We start from the raw sequence: 23178 nt of genomic DNA on the forward strand, positions 1-23178 counted from the left end.
CTTTCTTTTTAAGATATTTGTGACCATTGCTAGTAATTAAACAGTTAATGGTCCCCATTGACGGCCAAAGTGTTTCTTTCCTTTCTATGAAAGTCACCAACAATGTATACAGGTTTGGAATGACATAAGAGTGATTAAATTATGACGTTTTCATTCCTTTAATGCGTGTAATTACTAAGACAATACTCACAGATTTATTAACTTTTTATTAATTTGATAACATTTTAGCTGACAATTATTTTATTCAATTATTATTCAAAAGTTTGGGGCTCAGTAAGTTTCTTGCAAAAAATTAAATTTTTTTTTGATTAGAAAATTCACAAGAAAATGTCTTTGTCAAATTAGTGCAGCTTTGCTAAATAAACATTCATTTTCTTAAAAAAAAACATATGCAAAAGATGCAATAAATAACAATTTAACCTTAGTTATTGTATGACGTAGTTATTATATTATGAAAGAGTATGATCAATATTATAAATTAACATTTTTTCATTAATATTTAGTTGCCTTAAATTTGCATTGCCCATATTGTAATGCGTTACCATTTTTATATTTTAATTCTGAATAATTTATTATAAATTGTGTAAAATGTATGTGGGGTTTTGAAATTTTGCTTCGAAAATCAGAGTGGTAGAACAGCAATTTATCAGACTTCCTGAAAGAAAAAGTGAACACTAAAACACCGAATCATAAATTCTAATTAAAAATCGCATTCATAATAGATGATTTTTTTTCTCTGTCGCAGGCCAAGCAGACCAGACAGGAGCAGAGGCAGGAGGAAGCTGCTGAAAGGAGGTTGCGAAAGGCCTCCAAAGAGGTTTTGCAAATGAGGGGCCAGAGCCACAAAGAGCCCCTCCCTGTGCAGACGTTCAAGTGAGTTCTCTCTTAATCAGACGTCTTATCACGTTTCTGAGAAATGCTTAATGTTTTAATCTTTCCTGACGCAGAGAGAAGATGGCTTTCTTTACTAGACCAAGATTCAACATCCCGCCTCTGCCAGCCGACGACGTGTGAGCGCCCCCTGTACGCCACACTATCAAATATGAAGAATCTGTCTGTTTTGTTTTTTTGTATTCATGCCCATGAAGTAATTAGAACAAAAACGTAGTTATTTCAGCACAGAGATTAAAAGTTATTTGATATGCAACATTCGAACAACAGAAAGCTGTACAAAACAAGCGTGTGTGTGTGTGATTGTGAGTGTGTGTGTGTGTGTGTGTGTATGCGTGCGTGCGTGTGGTAGTACTAATGAACACGTACACTTATATTTTATGTAATTATTGACATCTTGGCAATATTTCCTGCTTGTTTAAAGGAGGAAATAACTGTTTTATAAAAGAACAAAGCATCTTTTTACTCCTGTACGATGTACTTCTGATATTTCGATGTCTACGCTTACTTAAGGCTGGAAGACGGGAACAAAGTCAGTTTAGACAAATTCACTGTACTGTAACTTATTTTATAGTACTTTTCCTTGAAGGAAATAAAAATGCTCCCTGCTTTTTAATGTATTTTATAAAGCTTAAAACAAATAGCACTTACTGTAAGTGTTTTTGACGTACAGTAGAATGGAAATTTTGGCTGATTTTGTTTCTGTTACCTGATTCTTTAAAGTTATTTACTTAAAATGTCACTTTTTTTTGATCCACTTTTGTCGCAGTTGTCATTGTCCCTTGTGCTGTTATTCTATTAAAATTATTAATATTAATTATTACTTGTACTTTTCAATATATAGACAAATATAATTTTGTATGCTGTCTGTAAAAATGTCTGCAGTGTTACCTTTCTTATGAAGATAAAAGCATTAAAAAACATGAAAGTGCAGCTGAATTTGCCAAATGATCTTTCAAGATCTATACGATTGTTGGCTTGGTTTATTATGTTATGTCAACTTTATTCTTCAGGTCTATCCTCTAGATTTTTTTATTTTTTTGTCCAGACTGTCCAGAAGGTGGCGTCTCAAACCTGCTTCTGTGTTCAGATTTTGTTTTGGTGGTGTTTCAGGGGGGAAAAAATATGTTGTACACTACAAAACTGCACTCAGTTATCCTTCAATGCATAGATATTATTCATTATGCTTTGCAATGTCATTTCTTTTAAGGTTTGTGATTATTTAACAGCAGGACTATTAATGAACCATTACTTGGAGTGATTAAATTAACTTAAGCTAGATGATTGCGGTCCGTTCCAGCATTTTTCCGGGCTTTAAATAGAAGCACAGCAGGATTAGTTCAAATGCATCGGATCTGTAACATTAATGAGGTGGAAAGACAGTGCTGCTTGTTTAAACTTAGAGCAAAATTGCTGTTGTAATCATTAATGATCTTGAAAGGGGCCTGAAACTTCGCATTAAGTAAATTTCCATAGAGAGATTTGATGGGTTTTTTTATTTACTAAAACTATTATTAGAGGTGTATATAAAACAAATTAGAGGTGATTTTTATTTAAATGCATTTATAAATAAATCTAGTCTGTTGATGATAGTGAGACCTTGTTGACAGAGCATTAATTGTTTCATACGTGCATAATTTCTATAAGTTTTTTTTGTTTGTTTTTTTTTTAAGTCTATAGGGTCAATAAGTTTTTTTAGTTTTTTTTTTAAGGATTTAATATTTTTTTATTTAGTTGGTTGAAAAGAGTGAATCAATTACTAAAGAAAGATATTAATTTCATTAAAAATGCTGTTGAATAAACAATATATCCGAGAAAAGCATTTATTTAAACTATGACAGTTGTTTTCAATATTGCTAAAAATGTTAATCGTCAAAAAAAAATTGTACCAACATCATTTTCTACTAGCGTACCCAAGAATTAGTAAATCCAGGTGATATTTTCATCCTGAAGTTAATTTACTATCCAAACGATGTTCTCTTTTCAACCACTCTCACTATCTAGTGCTCTTAATGGGTGAAACAGCTGTGGAGGGAGTACTTTGTTTTCCATCAATCAAACTCCTCGCGTTCCTCTATGTTAGGAAATCACAGCGAGTTTGGAAAGCCTGGTATGTAAACACTCCTTATCAACTTCCCTTGTAAGCTTATCCATATGTTCAGTGTGTACTGCCTTTAATTAGCCCCATGCTCCATCTTCCCTGTCGGTGGAGGCAGTGCCACGGAGCCTCACACACCGCGTGGAGATGAACGACACACAGCGACTCTAGTTCAGTCCTTCTCTGTTTCTGCCAGTGAAGCCGTTTCATCCAGAAATCCCCAGCAGAGACCCTAAAAGTCACGACCCCAATTCAGTCTGCTTTATCACCCAGTATCGCAAAACCCCCAGTGACTTAGTTGCCTGAAACAGTCGATAAACGCAATTAAGTGATGCACATGAATTTTCTGTCGTAATGTAATAAACTTCTCTTTGTTCCTGTCAGAGTCACACCAGATGGTCCTGTGTCCTTTCAAGGGTTCTCTGGTGTTAACATGCTAAGACATTGCTCATTCAGGCCTGCTGGTCATGCGTTTTGATACTAGAATATTAATTTAGTTTTCTGTTAATATTTTTTGGTATGTTTTTTTTTTTTTTTTTTTTTACCTGAATATGGCTCGTGCTAATAAAACAAATGAAAGTTTTCCTCATCTGTACATCACGCTACCTTATTTTTCAGTGATGATTCTCGGAGCCAAAATCTCTCTTAAGACTTCATAAAGTTTCTTGTTGAAGACATAAAGTCACGTGCCGATCGATGAGGACGTCTTGGACTCGATACTGACACCTAGGGGCGTGAAGGCAGTCATAACAAATCAAAAGTTACCGATGTGAACTATTCATCAGTATTAATTAATTTTATAATTAGCATTCTGCTAATCGTGTCTCGGCATGTCAGTCCTCGAGAGCCGCTTAAAGAAGACACGATCTGATCTTCATCGCATGTAAGCAGGACTAAAAATGAAATAAATCCCTTCAAAAGTATTTTTTAAGTAAATACCGTAAGTGAATAATTCAAATTGTAACAGGAAATTAATAATTTTATTAATTTTATTAACCCCTGATTGTCCACTGCTTGGCATAAGTGCTGTTTATATTGAGTCATTAATAGACGCCTTAAGATGTATGATTTATTTGGCTTTATGTCTTCCAATAGTCCCTCTTTCTAAATCTTACAGGAATGGAAAGGCCAAGGAAACCGGGCTTATCTGGAAAACAGCCACTATCTTTTTTCTAAATAAACATTTTTCTAGCAGGCACCTTGCCTCCCAGGAAATAGCTCTTTGATTTCATAATAGCCATGAAAATAAATGTCGGTATCCGATTTGATTTATCAGGCAAGGTCAGGTAGAAAGCTTCCATGTGGACATTACACCGCCAACTGTAAGAGAGAAATAAACAAATAAAACTGTACATGTTGTTAATACATTGCACATGTAATAGCCTTTGAGACGAACCACCATAGCAAAAAAGGCGGACTATTGCTACTCTGTCTAAAATGTATGCTAGGTCTGTTTTTCTCTCAGAATTGTCTCTCGAGCACAGTTTAGCTTTTCCTTCTGTTAGCATCAGTAGTCGAGGAGGAAGCAGTAAGAGATTCTCCCTCCCACATACACTCTATGTGACTGGAATCAAACACACACCTGCCTTCCTTTGTGTCTATTTCAACAAATACACTCGCTATTAATTGCTAATACTAATTAAGACTACACGTTTAAGGCACACGCAGGTCTACGCAGAGAAAAACATAAAGACTACGGTCACAGCATTGTTAAAATACAACGTAGCCCATCCGTTTGTTTTCAAACGGTACGGAAAAGTGATAAACACATATGAAAGATAAAGTTAGCTAGTCAGCTCTATTTTAATCTCCTAAAATCCAACTCATCAAACGCACATTTCAAAGCGTCACCGAGCCTGTCGGTTCCTCTGTGTTCCCTTTAAGCTTGATATTCAGGTCAGGATGGCGGAAGGCGTGATGAAGGACTTTCAGGAGTTTGTGTCTGCTGTGTGTTCACCGTGAACAGGAAGGCAAGGGGTTGGCCGTTAGCACAGGCTGCACAAAGCGCACTTGTTTGTGTCTAATTGAATGTAAGGGGCTGTGGACAGGCCCATTCAGACACGCTGGCACAGGACAAGTGCTGTCAAACACATTGCACGAAGGACTTCTACTTAGACCATCTTTTTTTGACTGTCACACGTCGAAGGATTAAGAGTTTGGCCCACGTTTCAACAAATCTAAACATTATGTTAAAATGATTGGTTGACTAGATATGTAAAGTGCAAACAAATTGCAACAGTGCTATTTGTGTGTGTGTGTTATTACTACTATAACTATTATTTTAGAAATATTATGGGAGAGTTATATATATATATTTTATTTGTTTGACCCTTTTATTCTCACTCATGATCCCCTTTCAGAAGAAAACGAGGAAAAAGGTTCAGACAGGTTTTTACAAACAGGTTTCTTTAATAAAGCAAACTCATGTCCAGACACTTTTCTAGTCAGCTTACCAATAATATTTAGTATAGGCACTAAAATTACAATGATTAATAATAATAATAATAATAATTCATTAATAATATAATAATTCATCATTAATAATAATATTATTGTTATTTATAGAAATAGGACTTTTATATTATGGGAATGTTACATTCGTTGTTATGACTCATATTGTAACCATGTAATCGCCTAAATATATCTAAAAAATAATATTTTCTATGATTCATGTTCCAATTATATTTCAAATGTGGTCACTTTGTCAAATGTTATACAAATGTTGTAGCTATGAAGCTATGTGTTTTGCTATAGTGGGAACGTGAGCTACGTGTGGCATTGTCTCTTAAACAGAGAGAGAGAAAGAGGGTGATCTCGAGACACTGTTGTGTTCCTCTGTCTGTTATTCATTACAGACTCCAGTAAATCTCTGAAGATCCCTGTGCCCCTGCCACTGACTCGTTGCATCATAGTGTGGGAACCGTTTGGTCCGTTTCTGCCCTTTTGCGTACTTCCCCCTCTTTCCCACTCAACTGGACCTCTCCAAAGGAAAACACCCCCCCTCTGCTAACCTCTTGACGAAAAGCTCTGTTTTACAATCTAGTAATGTACATCTAAGTGACCTTTCCGGATTTCCTTGAGAAGTTATTGCTGATTTGGTGCTCAAAAACATTTATTATTATTGAAAAATGCTCTACTTAATATTTTTGTAAAATACTGTGATCATTTTTTTTTTTTTTTTTTTGCTGGTTCGTTTGATCAACTAAATGTATCCTTGCTAGATAAACTATAAAAATCTTAAGTTACAACTTAAATCAGTGACGGTGGCACTAAAATAATAATAACAACAAAAATACATTTTCAGTTAAATGATGACACATACTCCAATAATAAATACCTTAACAAATTAAGGACTACAATTGGAAAGAAAAGCAAAGCAGGGTTTACTTTCGCCATGGATGGTTTTTTTTCTTCGTGGGCCAGAACAAAACGGCAGGGAAAGAGGGCCAGCTGTGGTTAGGCCACAGTCAGGGAAAGACTTACAGCGTTCCTGTTCTTCTCATGTGGTCAGCTAAAGCCATTCTGCGCTCTGGATAGCCGCTCGGGTTTGGAGCTTTATTGTAATATAATTCTATCAGTTTGTAAAACACTGCTGCACATTCATTTATGTAACTATTTGAGTAACCGCTGTGGCTGAATATATATAAATATATACATATATATATATAAAACAGACCTCAGTATTTTATGATGGAGTGATTAATAAGATAAGTTCTACATATTTTTATTTAATTTTCCGGCTTCTATCTGGAAAATGCAAGCATTTTTGTTTTTTAAAATCTTTTTTTTTTTCATCGAGAATGACTCAAGGGTAAAACTGCTCCACCAAGCTTCACAAACGGACAACCACAATGGAAAACGAGATTTCGTGGCAGATATCAAAGCCACTGTAAATCACAAGCTTTAACTCCACACTACAGGTGCCAAAACCTTTCCTGGTGTTTGGTTGCTTTTCTTAAAATTATGGCTGAGCACACAAATGGAATCTGAAACGGAGCATTATACACAAACCTGCAATAACACCAGAGTCAAATGTGATCCCTCACTGGAAGCCTTCAAAAGATTTTTTCCTTTAACAGAAATGTCGCTTTTACGACATGAACGATATAAATATGACATGTGCATCTGTGTAGGTGCTAATAAACTCATGGGAAATAGGTAAATATATGATCTACACAGATAAGTGAGATTAAACCACTCAAAAACTATTTCTGCTTTTTATACAGGAGAAATGTTAGATATTAGTTGTCACAATTGTTACTGTATTTTTACTGTAATTTCTGAGTATACATATACCTTGAATGTTTTACTTTATAAATAAATAATAATAATAAAAAAAAATTTAACTGTTGCCTGTAGAAAGATACAGTGCCTTGAATAGCCCACATTTCATGCTACTAAAGTCAGTGTGTAAGTTGTCACAATGAAACATGTTACTATTAAAAAGTCAATTCTATGCTTCTTTGCTAGATTTAAACAAATAATGCAACCCTAAAAGTGTTTTTTTTTTTTTTTTGAAAACTTCATTACTGTACATAATGTTTGTACACAATCTACAAATCACATGCTGCTTATTTCCGCCAACCCTTGTGATATTTGGAGAACCCGGTGCTGATGTTCTGTGGCTAAAACCCCACTGAGCTCCTCCAGTGGCTTCTGGGATATGACCAGCATCCCAGCGTCTCTGAACTCCAACTCTGCCATTTAAGCAGCCAGTGTGGTTAGTGGTGAACTCCCATTTAAAAAAATACTGTATTTACCCCATTATTTGTTTTTGCAGGCTGGCACAAACATTGCCGGTGTTCATTAGAAGGCAGGTTCATCAAACAGCTACAACCTCAGATAAAAAGTACTTGGTCACTTGGTCACAGCCATATGTAATACTACACTGGCTACACTGGGTAAAATACGGCTTAATATGTTTACATTAAATCAATTTTACATTATTACGTTAAGTTAAACCAAACATTAAAAGCAAAAATACTGTATTTCTATACTCAAAGTCAATCAATTTATAATGCTACCAAAATTTTCTGTTTCAAATAAACACTCTTCAAAAAATAACAAATCAACAAAAAATCCTGTAAAAAAAAAGTATCGCTGTGGTTGTAATAATAATAATAATAATAATAATTAACAGTTAAGCAGACCAACTGTTTTTAATATTAATAACAATACAAAAAAATCTCTTAAGCACCAAATCAACATGAATAAATGATTGACTGTTGAAACTGTTGAAAATTCTGCATTGCCAAGAATATTTCATGATAGTTCTTTCTTTTTTTTTTTTTTTTTTTGATGAGCATCAAAGACTTCCTTTAAAAACACAAAACTCTTTCTGAGAATCTATTGTGCAAATCAGTATCACATTCTACAGAGACAATATTATTTGTTCCCAGCATGATTGGATCTTGCTTCCTTGCAGTTGATTTCATGCACTTTTTATGCTTTGTTTTTATCATACGGGGTTTTCCACAAGCATTTCCTTCTATTCTTTGGGCACACCGGATGCAGGTAAATGAAACACAAGCAAGAAAAATGTGTGAAAACTCTGAACAGACCCCTTTCTTTCAGTAGTGGTCAGACACTGGCAAACGGCAGTAGATCAAAGATAGGGAAGGAAAAAAGAGGCTGTTTCTTTCATCATCTATGTTCCTCGTTCACAAAAGAAAAACAACTGCCATTGCCTGTAATTCATTTCTACAACGGCCTCTAAAAAGTCAAAAGCCTCTTTAAAGCATCTTACGTTATATGTGACTTGCATATTAATTTAGGTAAATGCTAGTCATTCTGGCTGGAGTTCTTGACTTTCACAAGATGGGGTGGGATGTTATGCAACTGAGACGATACATGCATGGTAGGGGTGAGTGATGGATGTTATGCAATTGTGTACATATGGGTTGGGTGCATATGTTATCTACTGACATATCTATTGACATATGGCGAGGGTTACTAAATAGATTGTTTTTATGGATTTATACTATTTTATATCAAGTGTAATACTGAAATACAATAAGATTTTTTTATTGGATATATATATATATATATATATATATATATATATATATATATATATTATATATTGTATAGCACAATGAAATAATCCTTCTCATTTCCTTAAGCATACAAAGTTAAACATAATAATTTTCTTCTTTCTGCAGTATTATATGTGGATGGAGACACATGAATACAGTTATTCTTAGTCTATCTATGCAAGCATATATAACTAAAGTATACATATAGACATGTAAGTGCTAATAGCTAATAACTTACAGAATATTTCTAGAAAAAAAAGTTATAGAATGCAAGAATATTGTGTGTGTGTGTGTGTGTGTGTGTGTGTGTGTGTGTGTGTGTGTGTGTGTGTGTGTGTGTGTGTGTGTGTGTGTGTGTGTGTGTGTGTGTGTGTTATGTTGATGGGCTTTTACGGACTGTGTTTCCTCTGCATTGCAAAGATTAATTTTACTGATAATGATTTAAATTATAATGAGTATGAGTCTTTAAAAAGGTAAATATGCAGTTTAAACTTGTTTGAAAATATTAATTCTACCCTAAATGTATCAGAACTTAATTCTTGATTAGGAATATGCATCTTTTCATTAAGAGTTTTTACACAGTCCAGATTTTCAAACAGTTAAAGCCAAATATCCTAAAAACTACACATCATTGTAAAGTTTATTTATTCAAACCTCAATTTCAAAAAATTACCTTTATGACTTTTGACCATCTGAGATTTGCTTATCAGACTCCTATGACAATAACATTGGACATTTTTGGCAATAAAGCATTCAATAATGATCAACCTTTTCTTTGCAATTAAGGTGAAACTACTAACATATTTATTCTAATCATAGGAGCCTAACACAAAATGATCAAAAAATAAATGAATTGAGACATCTGAAGCTTATATATATCCAACTTACCAAAAATATTAGTTATATAATATCTCTAAATGTGTGGGTTGATTTAAATAGCAGACAACAACTAAGGGAAAAACTCTCTCAGCCTTTGGCATCAAGTGTGTTGATACCTGCCAACAATTTTGCTGAAGTACTAGGAAATAAAATGCCATATACTCACAGTGAAACCACTTGCAAGCCCCATTTACACAGACTCAAACAAAGGAATGAGAAACAATCACATGCACATAACACTACGGACAATGATGGGTTTGTGCAATAATCAAACTGTCAAGACAAAGCAGGGCCCACATTTTCTTTTGGCTAGACAGCCACCAAAACTGCACTTGACAAGTGAACTTGATTTATGCCGCCAGTTAGCACACAGAAAGCTTTTTTAAACGCAAACAAGTTTTATAGGTGCAGAGATGCTTTACTGTGTGGTTAGCGCTGCAGAGTAAGGCACACTGCAAAGAACTAACCAAAGCTCATTTAACACACAGGGTTAGCTGCTATGCTAAATAAGCAAGAATCTGTCATTTGGAACCCATTAGCACATGCTGTGCTGAGGAATGTTGTATGTACCACCAAAATTGGTTTAAAACAGGTTACGTTCAAGATAAAGCTGAATGCTTGTTTTTCAGATTACCTGTCTGCCACTAAAGGCTAGCAAGAAAGATGGTTCCATCTAAACATTTAGCATTTTCTCACTAATGCTTACGCTGCTCGTTTCATGATGAGACCACTCAAATAAATATGAATAAGTGAAATCACGTTTAGTATGGCTCAGTGAATGAAAATGTAAGAAACAGTTGATTCGTTTGAGGTAATGTTTGTTTAAGCTGACTATGCATTAGCGTCAAATGTATACGATATATTAAATTAATATAAAAACAGTTTGAGCTCTTTGTATCTGTGACATAAAAAACAATATTCAAAAGAAGCATAGGTGTGTGACGCACATATTTGTGCTTGCTTGGAGGTGCTGACGCCCAAATAATCATCTAGAGATGTACTTACTTGCGTGGATGCGTGGATCTCATCTAAGTTTTTTCAGTTCTAGAGCCAGTCAGAATTTTGCTGACTGATGTATTGACGTAATTAGTGACCTCTGTTAGAGTATAATTACTGGCGTTTGTACAATGTATGCAAAGCAGCCCACAAACTCTACGCGAGAATCGAAGCTGATGAAACTGCAAACTATTTTTGTCTTCAGGAAATATAAGTTGATCTCTGGTCTTCACACTACTGACCTGGTCCTGGGGTTTTAACTGTTATTACCCAAACAATACGGACTGTACTATATTATAAAATCCTAAATTTTAGGTGAAGCATTTTGACTATTGGTCTAGTTTTGTTTTCTAGTTTGCCTCTCATCTGATCTCACACATGCCAGCATGTGAATCAAGTCCGGTGCTGTTTCCGATGCTCTCTCCGACCAATCCATTTTTCCATTTTTTAGTACCCGCTGCTTTATCTTTGATCATCTTCACCATCTCCAATATTAAAATCCACTTGTTCACAGTGGCTTCTGGGATTTGTCCTGTCTCCATTTCCCTGACTCTGAACAAGTGACACACACACAAAGTTACACACATATGCAGTCGTCATGGAAACCCTGTCCTAGAAGCACAGGCATTATTAACTGCGAGTGGGTGTTTGAGGAAAGAGAAAGTCTGAGTTTAGTTCTTAGCTCTTTTCTGAACAAAAATAGATGAATGCATAAATACAGTACAGTGTTTTATTACATAACACACTATATGCTAAATCGTTGAATACTGATAGTACTTTCAGTTCATCCATTAGACCAAAAAAAAACACATCAATGCAGTTCTTTTGGCATACAAAACATAGGCAATGCAAGATTATATCCAGTGCTAACACTGTGACCAAGTTACACCACATACAGAACTTGATTAATTGGTACAAGTTAGTCATCTGAACAACTTTAAATTAAAAGTGCACTTTAGGTGCTAGATTTTTAAATAACAAGAGAAGACATCACAAATGCAAAGATCACAGCACAATCACTGGTCTCCATGCGTTTGTATGAGCAATGTTACTCCATTGGACCTGTGCAGTGGAATAAGCTATATGACATCCTTAATTCTTGTTCCTGTTTTTCAAGCTCATTTAATTCGGTCATTCAATAGAACCAGTAATAAGTGGTACTTCAAAACAGGATCCTATTTAAAGCTAACCCACAGTTTACCTGATTAGATTGACAATACAGCATTTTACTGACTGATTACATAAGCATTCTGACAGACAAAGAGTAAACTACAGACAGTTTTCAAATGAACATTTATATATGTGTGTAAAAATGGCATTCTGATTGTATAATTAATTGTCAAAGGCAATTCAAGGGTGTTGCTGATTCTGGACTCAGGGTCACTTTGCAACAGATGGGAACATGCTTGGTATTCAGAATGGATTTATTCTTTGACCTTTAGATGTTAACTCGGAGGAACACACTCTTAGGTGATTTAAGACTTTGGTAGTAAAATGGAGCATGATTTAAACGTTCCTTACAGTTTAAGAGCAAATGCTGCACTTTATTTTGTCCATATTGTAATCAGCTGAAAGGTCAAACAAAATGGTCAGACACAGCATAAAAAAAACGATTCGATTTTGTAACAAAATAAGTTGCTGTGTTTTTAAACTTTTAGATTGTTTTAGCTAAACAAACTTTGGTCCACTTTAAAATAAATGGATAAAAAAGGAAATGCGAGCATTTGTGCACTCTTTCGAAAGAAATTAATTTGTTCAGCAAGGAGGCATTTCATTGATCAAAAGTAAGAGTAGAGATTACAAATCATTTCAACGTAAAATAAATGATTTTTCTTTCCTATATTAATTTTTTATGACTTTATATTCTTTAAAGAATCCTAAGAAAATGTCTTAGTTTTAAAACAAAAATAATATTAAACTTTAGCTTTGCTATCACATAAATAAATACATTTTAAAATATATTGAAATAGAAAACTGTGACTTTAAATTGTAATATTTCACAATATTACCGTTTTAATGTATTTTGCTCAAATAAATGCAGCCTTTGAATGGTGGTAATACATTTTTATGAGAAATGTTGTAACATAAGCGCATAGGATTGAAACCGCATCATTTAAATGAAATTAATATACTGACATATTCAATAAAGACTTAATAAATAGTTGTGTTGAATCAATAAATGCCATTACATAAAAGCTTATGATCTCATATGAAATGCACATTTGAAACATGCATCCATAAACATCTACACAACCTGACAAAGATTATATAATGTCATTAATTCAGGATTTTTTTTTAACTCCGTAGGACTAAGCTTCTTTCCATTCCTTATTCTTTTCCATTGCTTACTTCGTAACCTCTGTCATTTCAAAAGATCTAAGACGCTGGCCTCAAATTAATCAAAGATCAAAGTCTACAAACAAAAAGCTCAGTGTTGAATAGAGAAGCAGAGCAATCTCCCATCAACACCTTTGGCTTGATCATGCATATTATCACAAAAAAGTCACATCATCCTGCGACTGCACCCAACGCCAATGTGCGTCATACTCTAGTTGCACTTTGCCGTTCATTTTGCAGCTCTCCAACTCAACTTTGCCATTCTTGTAGGGTTTCATTTTAGGGCTCAGATTCTTTCCCAGCTTCTCGGCGAGACAGGCCCTGGGCGAATCTGGTCTGACCATTTGCTTCACTGCTTTGTCCAGGATTCCATTCGTCTTGCTAGGCTGGTATGGTCTCGATGTATCAGATGGTGCTTTATTCCAAACCTGAGCTTCTTCTTTTGGGGCATCGGACTTGACTTGTGGCGATCGGGTTCCAGATCCTGTGGAACTTCCCACTCCTCCTCCAGTACCTCTGGAGCCATCTGTCCCCATAGGAGTGGCACAGAGTATTGAATCGGTCCCACTAGAGGGGCAGTACTCATCCAAGTCATCAGCTAATGTGTCCAGGTAGCTGCCAATTGAAATGTTGTCCAGCTTGTCATGGGGGTCCTGCAGACTGCTCCAGCTGCCCCTCCAGGAGGTGTCGGGACCCTCCCCTAAGCTGTACTGGCTGCTGGTTAGGCTGCTGCAGCGGCTGGTGAGTGCACCACGCTCTTCCAGAAGCCATTTCACTGCCTCGATGCCCTCGTGAAGTGCTAGCAACTGGTTCAAGATCTTGACGTCTGCTGCTCGTAGATAAGCCTTGGCAGAAGAAATACACGTAGACACATCAAGACATTTTTCAACAATCAGAACTAGTTAAACATAGGTAAATGCTAAACTTTTTAAAATAAAGGTGGAATCTATAGGAGTTTTCGCACCTCATGCGGTACTTTTTAATAGTTCCTAGAACTAATGCAGAAGTAACCGCTTTTTGTTGGGTTCGCACCACAGGAACCAGGAATGTATTTATTTCTAGGAACTTTGTTTGTTCATTGTTCTACAGGAACTATCAGTGATAAAACACTGTGATAACAATAGCAACCTGTTGTCTGCAGCGTTCTTTTCTCAGCTTTAATACGTAACATTGCAAGCTGTCGTAGATTTAGTCAGATTTTTAATGCTTATTCAGTTGTGTAAATTGTGAGTTTACATTCTATCTCTGTTATCACGAAACCTATGACACACAACAAAAACAGCTCCTCCACAGCGTCCTCCATTCACTGGTTGTTGACGTTTGTAAACGTTGTAAATAAAGACATCAGAGTTCCTGCTACCGGTCTGAACGCAGCCAGGAGAACAGGGGTGAAAATGGTCCTGCAGGAACCACCATGCCTTCTAGTTAATAGAACTGAGTTACTGGAACTACAGAATGTGAAACCTCTTAACATCCCTGGAACTTTTCCATTGCACAAAATGTTCTTCAAGATGGAAAAAGATACTTTAGGTTATTAAAAATAGATTTACAGTAAGAAAAAACATGGTTATAGAACTTGAAAGGATATTTTTGTGGAAACCAAGATGGTTCTTCTATAGCACTGCAATGAAAATTTTGGCAATTTTGGAACTTTAATTTTTAAAACTGTATAAAGGAATAGTGCACCCAAACATTGTAATTTCATAATTTATTTATTCATTTGCATATATTAAAATATTGCAATGTGCCGAATTTGAAAATTCAGATAATGTGAAGAAATGAGCTCTTTTGTTTGCGTCTTGCACAAAGCTATTGAATGTCTCTAAAAGACTTGAAATATAGAGCACAGTTGTATGGTGCATTTTGTTGTTTAGGAAGTGTGGCAACTTTAATAAATGCTCTAAATGCATTCTGATTAGTGCTGATTGTTGTATTAAGTCTGAGTTTCACAAGCATGACTGGACTCCTGTGCTGACTGCAGAGCCGGAGGTCCATTACTGTAAATGCTGTTGAGATTTATAGATCTTCCTGACAATATCCATTTCTGTCAAGCACTTCCTGCTTCCCACAGCAAATGCGCCAAGCAATTTTCATCTGACACATTTAAACTTGATGTCTAAATTTAAGTAAAACCTTAGCAAAAGAATGAAAGAATTCTTTTCTAAGGGAAATTCATATTAATAGCTATAATCTGCTTGAAATAATTAAATCAAACAAAGTAGATTAAGCATCCATCCACCTAAATTAGACAGATAGATAGATAGATGGATAGACAGGTGTAGTTATTTATGCTCATAGCTTCCTCTTGGACTTCCTGGGGCAAATCAATAGAGACTAAAAATGGATGTTATTGATTCTTTAGTTGGTCTTTTGACTTAAATCAATATGCATTAGATCCTTCCTCCATCAGTAGATCCTGCTTTTGGAATTTATTCTCATTTTATGAGGTATATCTATCAAACATTCCTTTAAAAGTATGTTATGAAGGTTCTTTTGGCAGCAGTGAAATATTTTTGTCAGGAAGTTAGACATTTACCACATGTAATATGATATGCAAAGTTCTGAACTCTTCCGACTGACTGAGCGGCTCTCTAGCCCATAAAACAGGGCTCATCAAACAGTGCTTCCTATGAAAGCCACAGTGCTTTGCCTCCACAATCCCTGATGGATACTGCCCTGTCTGCAACCCATCAGCTACGGTCACACAGCTCTTCTTAAAGAAACGGATCACCCGAAAAGGAAAATTGTCATCATTTACTTACCCTCAAGTCGCTCCTGACCCAAATGACTTACTTCTGTGGAACACATTGGAAACTGACAGTCTCCACACGGTCACCATTAAAATTGACTTCATCATTTTTCCATACAGTAAAAGTAAATGATGACCGAGGCTGATTTTTTCACGTCTCCTTCTGTGTTCCACAAAATAAAAAGGAAACTCACGCTGGTTTGGAACAACGTGGTGGTGGTGAGAAAATTACGCTTAATTTACCTCCTGACACATTTCGTGAATATTTATGATTAAAAGGAAGATTTGTAAATGCGGAATGTGCAAATATACCAATAGTTTCAGGACCATCTTGAGACCAGGATGAGATAAATCAGTTTAAGTGTGCTGAGCCTGCCATAAATGGACAGCATCCTATACATCCAGGCTTCTATGTAATTTAAAGGCCATAGTGCACTGCTGACGTCAACCACACTAATTACAGTACAAAAAAACCATAAGAGAACATTTCGGTAAAAAGAGAGCGTGGGATACAAAAAGAACAAAAAACAGGGGGAGGGGAAATAAAGCTGAATTTAGAAGGCAAAGACAAACAAGCATGTTTACAGCAAATAGGGAAAGATGTAAATACGTTGGCTAAAAGACAAGAGAGATTGAGACAACAGATTGCAAACCCTCTGCTCTGGTGTGGGTTGGGTTCATGTCGGCACCCCAGTCTGAGTTTCTGAGACTAATGAACACACTCGTAAATATTCTCCCTGTCTCAGCACTGATGTGGTGAGCGCTGATCTGGCTCTGCCCAACTCCAGTCTGTCTGCATCTCTATATATGCATAAGGACACGGATGAATTAAACATAAAGCTTGGAGTGGGGGTGGGATTTTTTTACTGTTCACCTAGACTGTACATATCTGATCAAAAATACAGTAAAATACTATGAAAGATTGTTACAATTTAAAATAACTGTTTGCTCGTTTTAAAATGTATTCCTGTGGTGGCAAAAGCTGAATTTTCAGCGGCCATTACTCCAATCTTCAGTGTCATATGATCTTTCAGAAATCTTTCTGATATGCTGATTTGGTGCTCAGGAAACAAGAAATTTAAAAACACATGTGCTAATATTTTTTCTGGACTGTTTGAATATAAAGTTCAAAAGAACAGCATCACTTATGCAACATCTGCATGTTTTAATGGCACTATTAATTTACTGCATTTGTGTTTGTGAAGTGAATCAGCCAACAATTCACAGTAATTCCACAGATTCTTCTAAATGTACCTCGGTTTTGAATGAATAAAGACAGCTGTATGGGTTTTGGAGTGACGTGAGTGTGAGTAAATAATGACCGAATTATCAGACGTATTTCTGGGTGAACTACTTCTTAAAATAGGCCTCGTAAAATGCTAAATAAATGAAAACAATGTCATTGTGAGTCCATGCAATACAGTTCACTGTTGCTGCAATAATAGTATGTAGCTTCCATTCTTCCACGAGCCACAGTGACCCACAGACTCTCCTTAGGGAGAACATTCCACAGTGTCTGAGGCTCACACTGGAGATTCTCAAAGCCAGAAGAATTCCGTTTTCCCACTCCTTAAAACCATAGCTCATACGTCCTGCGTTCTAATCCCTGGAATTCTGGAGAGCTCATTTTCCATGCTGTGGTGTCCTGCTCTGTTAAGTATCACACCACGTAGCTCCGTGTGCGTATGTATATAGCTGTGCATTAGTTATAACATTAGCGTTTAGTTTATGGCAATAATGCATACTTTAGAGGAGGCTTTTAAGCATATACTCATTTATGTAAAGAAGGTTGTCCTTGCCATTTTTGTCCATTCCATTGTGTAATACGACAATTAGTAAAAATGCTGCATAAAAAGTCAACTTTCTCTAACAAATGAGTTAAAGTAATAGTTCACCCCAAAACTATGTTGAATATGTTCAAGTACACACAAGTTGTGTGTATTCGTGTTTGCCGTATCACACATCCATTATATGGATAGTCGTGAAGGCAGGGGTCAAAAATGCACCAGATATTCATGTGTTATTATAGTTGTTGTTTTTTTATTCTATTCTATTCTAGTTATGCACCTCTGCAGAGATCTTCGTGTCCTGTAGGTTTCAGATGCTAAGCTACAGTACTTCAGTGGATAAAAACTGTCAGCTGTATAAACAGTGAACGTGAAGAAAACTCTCCTAAATTTTCAAAGGTTTGTTAAAACTGCAAATCTGCCATGATGGTAGACAGTAGAGAGCTGCATAATTTTACACACTGAGATTTCAAAGTATTTCAAATCTAGCAGAATACTCATTGTGCTATAATATTTTGTTACGTTTCGAAAGCTATTTTACTGTATTTTATGATATAAGTTCAAATTTATATATATATATATATATATATATATATATATATATATATATATATATATATATATATATATATATGTATGTATTTAGCAAAAAGATATTAATAGTATTAAACTTGTTTAATACTATTAAATTATGTATATGTATATAGGTATATATTATATATATGTATAATATTAAAGTTGTTAGTGTCATATGATCCTTCAAAAGTCAATCTAATATCTTTTGGTGCCAATGAAACATTTCCTATTATAAGCAATATTTAGACAAGTTAATATTATATTTTGTGCCATTTATTTACACTTAACACATACTTACTCAACACTTTTATACTGTAATGCAATATGTGCATAATGAAACCACAGCACACTCTTTCTACTCATTGAGCTGCAGCTGACGGGATTGACAGCACCTCTCATAGTCCAGTACGTCCCTGCTCTCTCACTCCCTCATCCAACACGACACATGCACTCTATCTCTCTGCGTTCCTTCCTAACCCCTTCGCCCTCCCGCTCTTCCCTTTCCACCTTATTTCTCTCCTTCTCTCTCCTTCATTTCCCCTCTCTTCTCGTTCTATCAGACTGGAAGAGTCATCTCCCTTTCCTCCATCTGTCAGCACACCATCCCCTGTGTTTCCCATCTGTGTGTCAGGCAGGGAGAGAGAGCTGCATTCACCGGGGGCCAAGAAGCTCAAAGTCATCAAGTACATCTCTGTCTCTCTTGCTATCTTCACACAAATCATAGGTGACATAAACAACAAGCTGTTTGATTTCCCAATTACTTCCAGTGTTTTAAAGTCAAAATCATTTCGCAGTGATATGCTGGTCATTTATTTCAGTACATGCATTGTCTCTAAAAGCCTACACTGTCTCACATTATACTGGTGCGTGTGAATGAGTTTGTGTTTGTGTGTTTGACTAGACTACAGCGGTCTGGGTCACAGTGTCACAGTGTGAGGTTAAAGTTCAATGACAGTTGACTTGCTGTAGCTCATGACTGTTTGGGAACAGCATGAAACGGCATCAGGGAACCCTAAAACACTAAATCAGTTCTCTAACACTTCATCTACTCTAGAACCGAGCAGGCCTATTTGTAAATTAGCTAAAAGTTTTACCACAACTACAAATGTGACTTTTCTATGCCATCTACGGCCTCTCTCTAATATGATGATCCCCTTATGAGGGATTCCTTTCCCAACTTATAAAAGTGGCTATGTATTTTGATATATATAGACCTATTTTTAAAATATTAAACAAAAAATATTGGGCATAGGCCTATTTAGTTTGTATTTCTAGCTAAAAACAGGGCTGTCAGTAGAATAAATGCCCCTCCTTTTTAGCCTGCAAAATGTTTTAATATTATTGTAGGCTGTTGCGATCAGCAAGACTGCGCTTTTATTCTGTAAAAATCACATCATTACAATATAAAAATATATTTCTAAATTTTATTTATTCCTGTGAAGCAGATTTTTCAGTAGCTATTACTTCAGTGTCAAATGATCCTTCAAAATTGTTATTGTTGTAAATAGTTGCGCTGCTTAATATTTTTGTGAAAACCACAATCAATTATTTCTTTGATGAATAGAAAGATTAAAAAAAACAGCATTTATTTGAATTACATTTTTGTAACATTATTAAAAAGGAAATAATTAAAATGATGTGCATGTTAATTATATTTAATTATTATCAAAAGTTGACAAGTTAACTATTACATCCCGAAATATTATTTGTTTTTGTAAGGTCATCTTTTTTTCTCTTAAAATGTCTGTGGATCATCTTGTCATCTCCAGTCTGAAAACCTTCTGATTGATTCTGTCTTCAGCCTATAAACCATATGCAAACTTTACTTCTAGATACACAAAGAGCACAGTTAATTGTTTTGTTTAACTACAGTTTTCGCACCAATTTGGTCAAAAAAAATTTGGCACCCTTCATCTTTTTTTTAATCTGAAACCAGGCTTGTCCACACTGATATGGGCCGATGCAGTAAACCACTGACATGTTAAGATCACAGACGTATCTGCGGCAAATTAACAACACTGCTTTCCAAAAATCAGAAAAGCAACTGGCAGTAGCATATTCCATGACAGCTTTGGGGCCTTTTATAAAGTCTCCCACTCAGTAAAGAGCACCATAGCAACAACATCAGGGTCCATTTGCTTAATGGCACTGCATTCCACAGGGAAACAAGCTCATTTCCCTAACTACAACAATTCTTTATACAGCCGAGGGCGTATCGGCCCCAAGTGTTTGAACTTACAGTATGAAGCACGAACAGCACTAAATCTTTCACCAAAACTCAAGCCACTCCTTCACATTAATATTATCAGAGATATGTGGCCGCCAGCTATTCATCCGTTCATTAAAAACATTTCTGCCTATATGACAGTTTTCGGGGTCATGTTTCAACCCACTATTTACTGTTTGGCAATGCTGTGAGAAATTCTTTTGCTTCTGGTTGATTTGGTTTGTGGAATGTGGGTTGGGACCCTTCAAAATGAGAAAACAACAACAACATGCTGCAGGCTTCTTCTTGGGAGTTATGAAGTTATGAAAAGATACACTCAAACTCTGTATATAAAAAGCATTACACTGGAATTTGTATGTGACAAGCAATCAAAAAAAGCCAGAGGCTTTTTATGAAAGAAAAGAGAAGAAAAACAAATTCACCACATATCATATCTGCTACGAGAGTCGTCCACGCACATTTTTAAAACTAGCACATAATAGTATATCATTTTTTGGACTCTCTGTTGTCACACCCTTCATTTATGCTTAAGTATAAATGTGGTTGAGGATATTAAACACAGTACAGTTTGATGGAAATAAATGACATGGGTTGATTAGTTTAATAACTACATAGATGCAGAACTGTCTCTTACCATCTCCATTTTAAGTTTTCGGATCTTCTCATCCAGGCCCTTCTTCTCAGTCTCATTATTGTCTGCCTGATGATGAGAGATCATTTTGTGCTCTTCTCTCATCCACTTCAGGAGCCCCTCTGGGGTCTTTCTCCCCACTTTCAACTCCAGGTCCTTTAAATCTGGCACCGATTCACAGGTATTGCTCTCCTCCATGATCATACAAAATATCTATTCAAAAGAAAAGAGGTGAAAGAAAAGTAATTGTTCTGGATTAAACAGTCTAGCTCCCCGACTAAGTTATGAAGCATCCCGCTGATGTACAATATTACGCATGAAAGGATATCACGCAATACCCCGTGATTATTTGTAAACATATCAGTCATTCGGTATCATTGCTGAAATCTGCTAATATCTGATCCAAAAAAAAAAAAGAAAAAAAAGCACGTCACATGCGTCAACCGAGCTGAACGCATCATCATCATCATCATAAACGAGACTGTCGTACCTGATTAATATTCTGAACATTCGCAGGACTGTTCTCTTTCCCAAACGCAGCCTGTGTGATCTCCTTCGGTGGGAAAGGCAGACCACCTGAGCATGATGCGAGCCTCTCTCTAGATCGTCGTTCGATCGTATCCGACCTGCGTGCCGTCCAAACTCCTCGACGATGCCATGACTTCGATGAGGTTGAACTGTGTGTGCGATGCTCGGAGATGAAGTCGTGTTCGGAGAGGAGCTGTCTTCACACTGAACGCCTGCCCTGATGCGCTGAATCACACGGCTGCTGGGCTGAATTCCACCTGCATGACAGCGAGCGGAGCGCAGAAGTTCTCTGCCGTAAACAACCGAGTAAACGCGACCGAGGAAATCGACTGCTCACTCCCACAAGTTAACCTGCTACTACTTTATAAAATAGTCCTATATATCGGGTACAGTTACAATGAATGAAGGTTACACGACATTTAAAGTGTTCTTGTTACACTGCAATTATACTTTTAAGTAGCCTACTGAGACAACGTATAGGCATACTTGGTTATGGTTAGTTAGTTGCATGTAATTATGGATAATTTGCTGTTATTGATGTAGTAAGTACATGTAACAAGGACACTGTAAAATGAAGAGTTACCTTAATCACTATAATAGCAAGCCCATTGACAAATAGCTTTACGAAATTCACTGAATCTAAATATTTTTTGATAATACCTTTAAACTATATTTAGGTTCTAGCCATATTTCGATGGAAATTTCCTTAGCGTTAACCTGAATGTGATATATGCCCTGGAAACACATGAAAATGAGAAATAAACTGTCCTGTTCTTAAGTAAAAAGCTTAAAAGACTAACTAATCTACTGAACCCAACGTCTGCATTAAATACCGTATATGTGCAAAATGAATATTTTGAGAAGTTTCTCTTCAGACTAGAACTGTTGAATATCAAGCACCACACTGTCTGCTAAACACATCTTGGATTGACATTTAATACGTTTCCACTAAAATTCTATCCGTAATCTACTTGCCAACCAAGTCAGAACGATAAATGGTGAGTTGACAGTATGTTTCCATACTAATGAAAAAAGTTGTGGTTTATATGCATGGTCTGTGTAGTCATTTTGCAATTAGAAATTAATTGCAGATTTAGACAAGAAGTACAAGCGCTTGTTCTAGTCGGGGTCATGCTTATGTTCTCTCCGGGCCAAGACTATGTCAATATGACATCATTAAACATCTGCTGGCTGCACAATGAGGATCCCCCCTCTGTTATAGTCATCAGAAACAAAAACAGAACAGGACTGTGAGGAGAACCTCACACAACAGACCCATATTTCCAGACTGAGGTAATCATAAAAGTGTCACTGTTCATTCATTTACTTCAAAATGGGAGCATAATATATAGACCTAGAATTTAAACATCTCTTGTCACAATGGGGATCTATTACTAGCCAGATGGTATTATGGAGAAAAAAAAAAAAAAAAAAAAAAAAAAAA

The 23178-nt window shown here is 36.0% G+C and overlaps 2 protein-coding genes across 3 annotated transcripts in view; one reads left to right on the forward strand and one right to left on the reverse strand.

The window, feature by feature from the left end:
* The window catches only part of wwc3 (WWC family member 3), a 36746-nt gene extending 34916 nt beyond the window's left edge, over positions 1 to 1830 (forward strand). For both annotated transcript variants that reach the window (XM_043242440.1, XM_043242441.1), the window contains exons 22-23: positions 746 to 873; positions 948 to 1830. In XM_043242440.1, coding sequence (XP_043098375.1) covers positions 746 to 873; positions 948 to 1014 — 195 coding nt within the window. In that variant the 3' untranslated portion in view covers positions 1015 to 1830. The remainder of the gene's footprint in view (positions 1 to 745; positions 874 to 947) is intronic.
* A 9785-nt stretch (positions 1831 to 11615) lies between these two features.
* lurap1 (leucine rich adaptor protein 1) lies at positions 11616 to 22073 on the reverse strand. Its single transcript, XM_043242836.1, has 3 exons — positions 21697 to 22073; positions 21210 to 21419; positions 11616 to 14081 (listed from the first exon to the last, which is right to left on the reverse strand). Exons 2-3 carry the CDS (start codon positions 21408 to 21410, stop codon positions 13392 to 13394), a joined length of 891 nt encoding a protein of 296 aa, XP_043098771.1. The 5' UTR covers positions 21411 to 21419; positions 21697 to 22073; the 3' UTR covers positions 11616 to 13391.
* Between the last annotated feature and the right edge of the window lie 1105 nt (positions 22074 to 23178).

The sequence above is a fragment of the Puntigrus tetrazona genome, chromosome 6 (genome assembly GCF_018831695.1).
Source record: "Puntigrus tetrazona isolate hp1 chromosome 6, ASM1883169v1, whole genome shotgun sequence".
NCBI classification, from domain to species: domain Eukaryota; kingdom Metazoa; phylum Chordata; class Actinopteri; order Cypriniformes; family Cyprinidae; genus Puntigrus; species Puntigrus tetrazona.

What these genes read in the sequence shown, in the direction of transcription:
- lurap1 (XM_043242836.1), bottom strand. Translation starts at nt 21,410, where the DNA reads ATGATCATGGAGGAGAGCAATACCTGTGAATCGGTGCCAGATTTAAAG. An exon ending in GAAAACTTAAAATGGAGATG is followed by an intron (nt 14,082 to 21,209) that starts GTAAGAGACAGT and finishes TCTTCTGCCAAG; the next exon opens with GCTTATCTACGAGCAGCAGA.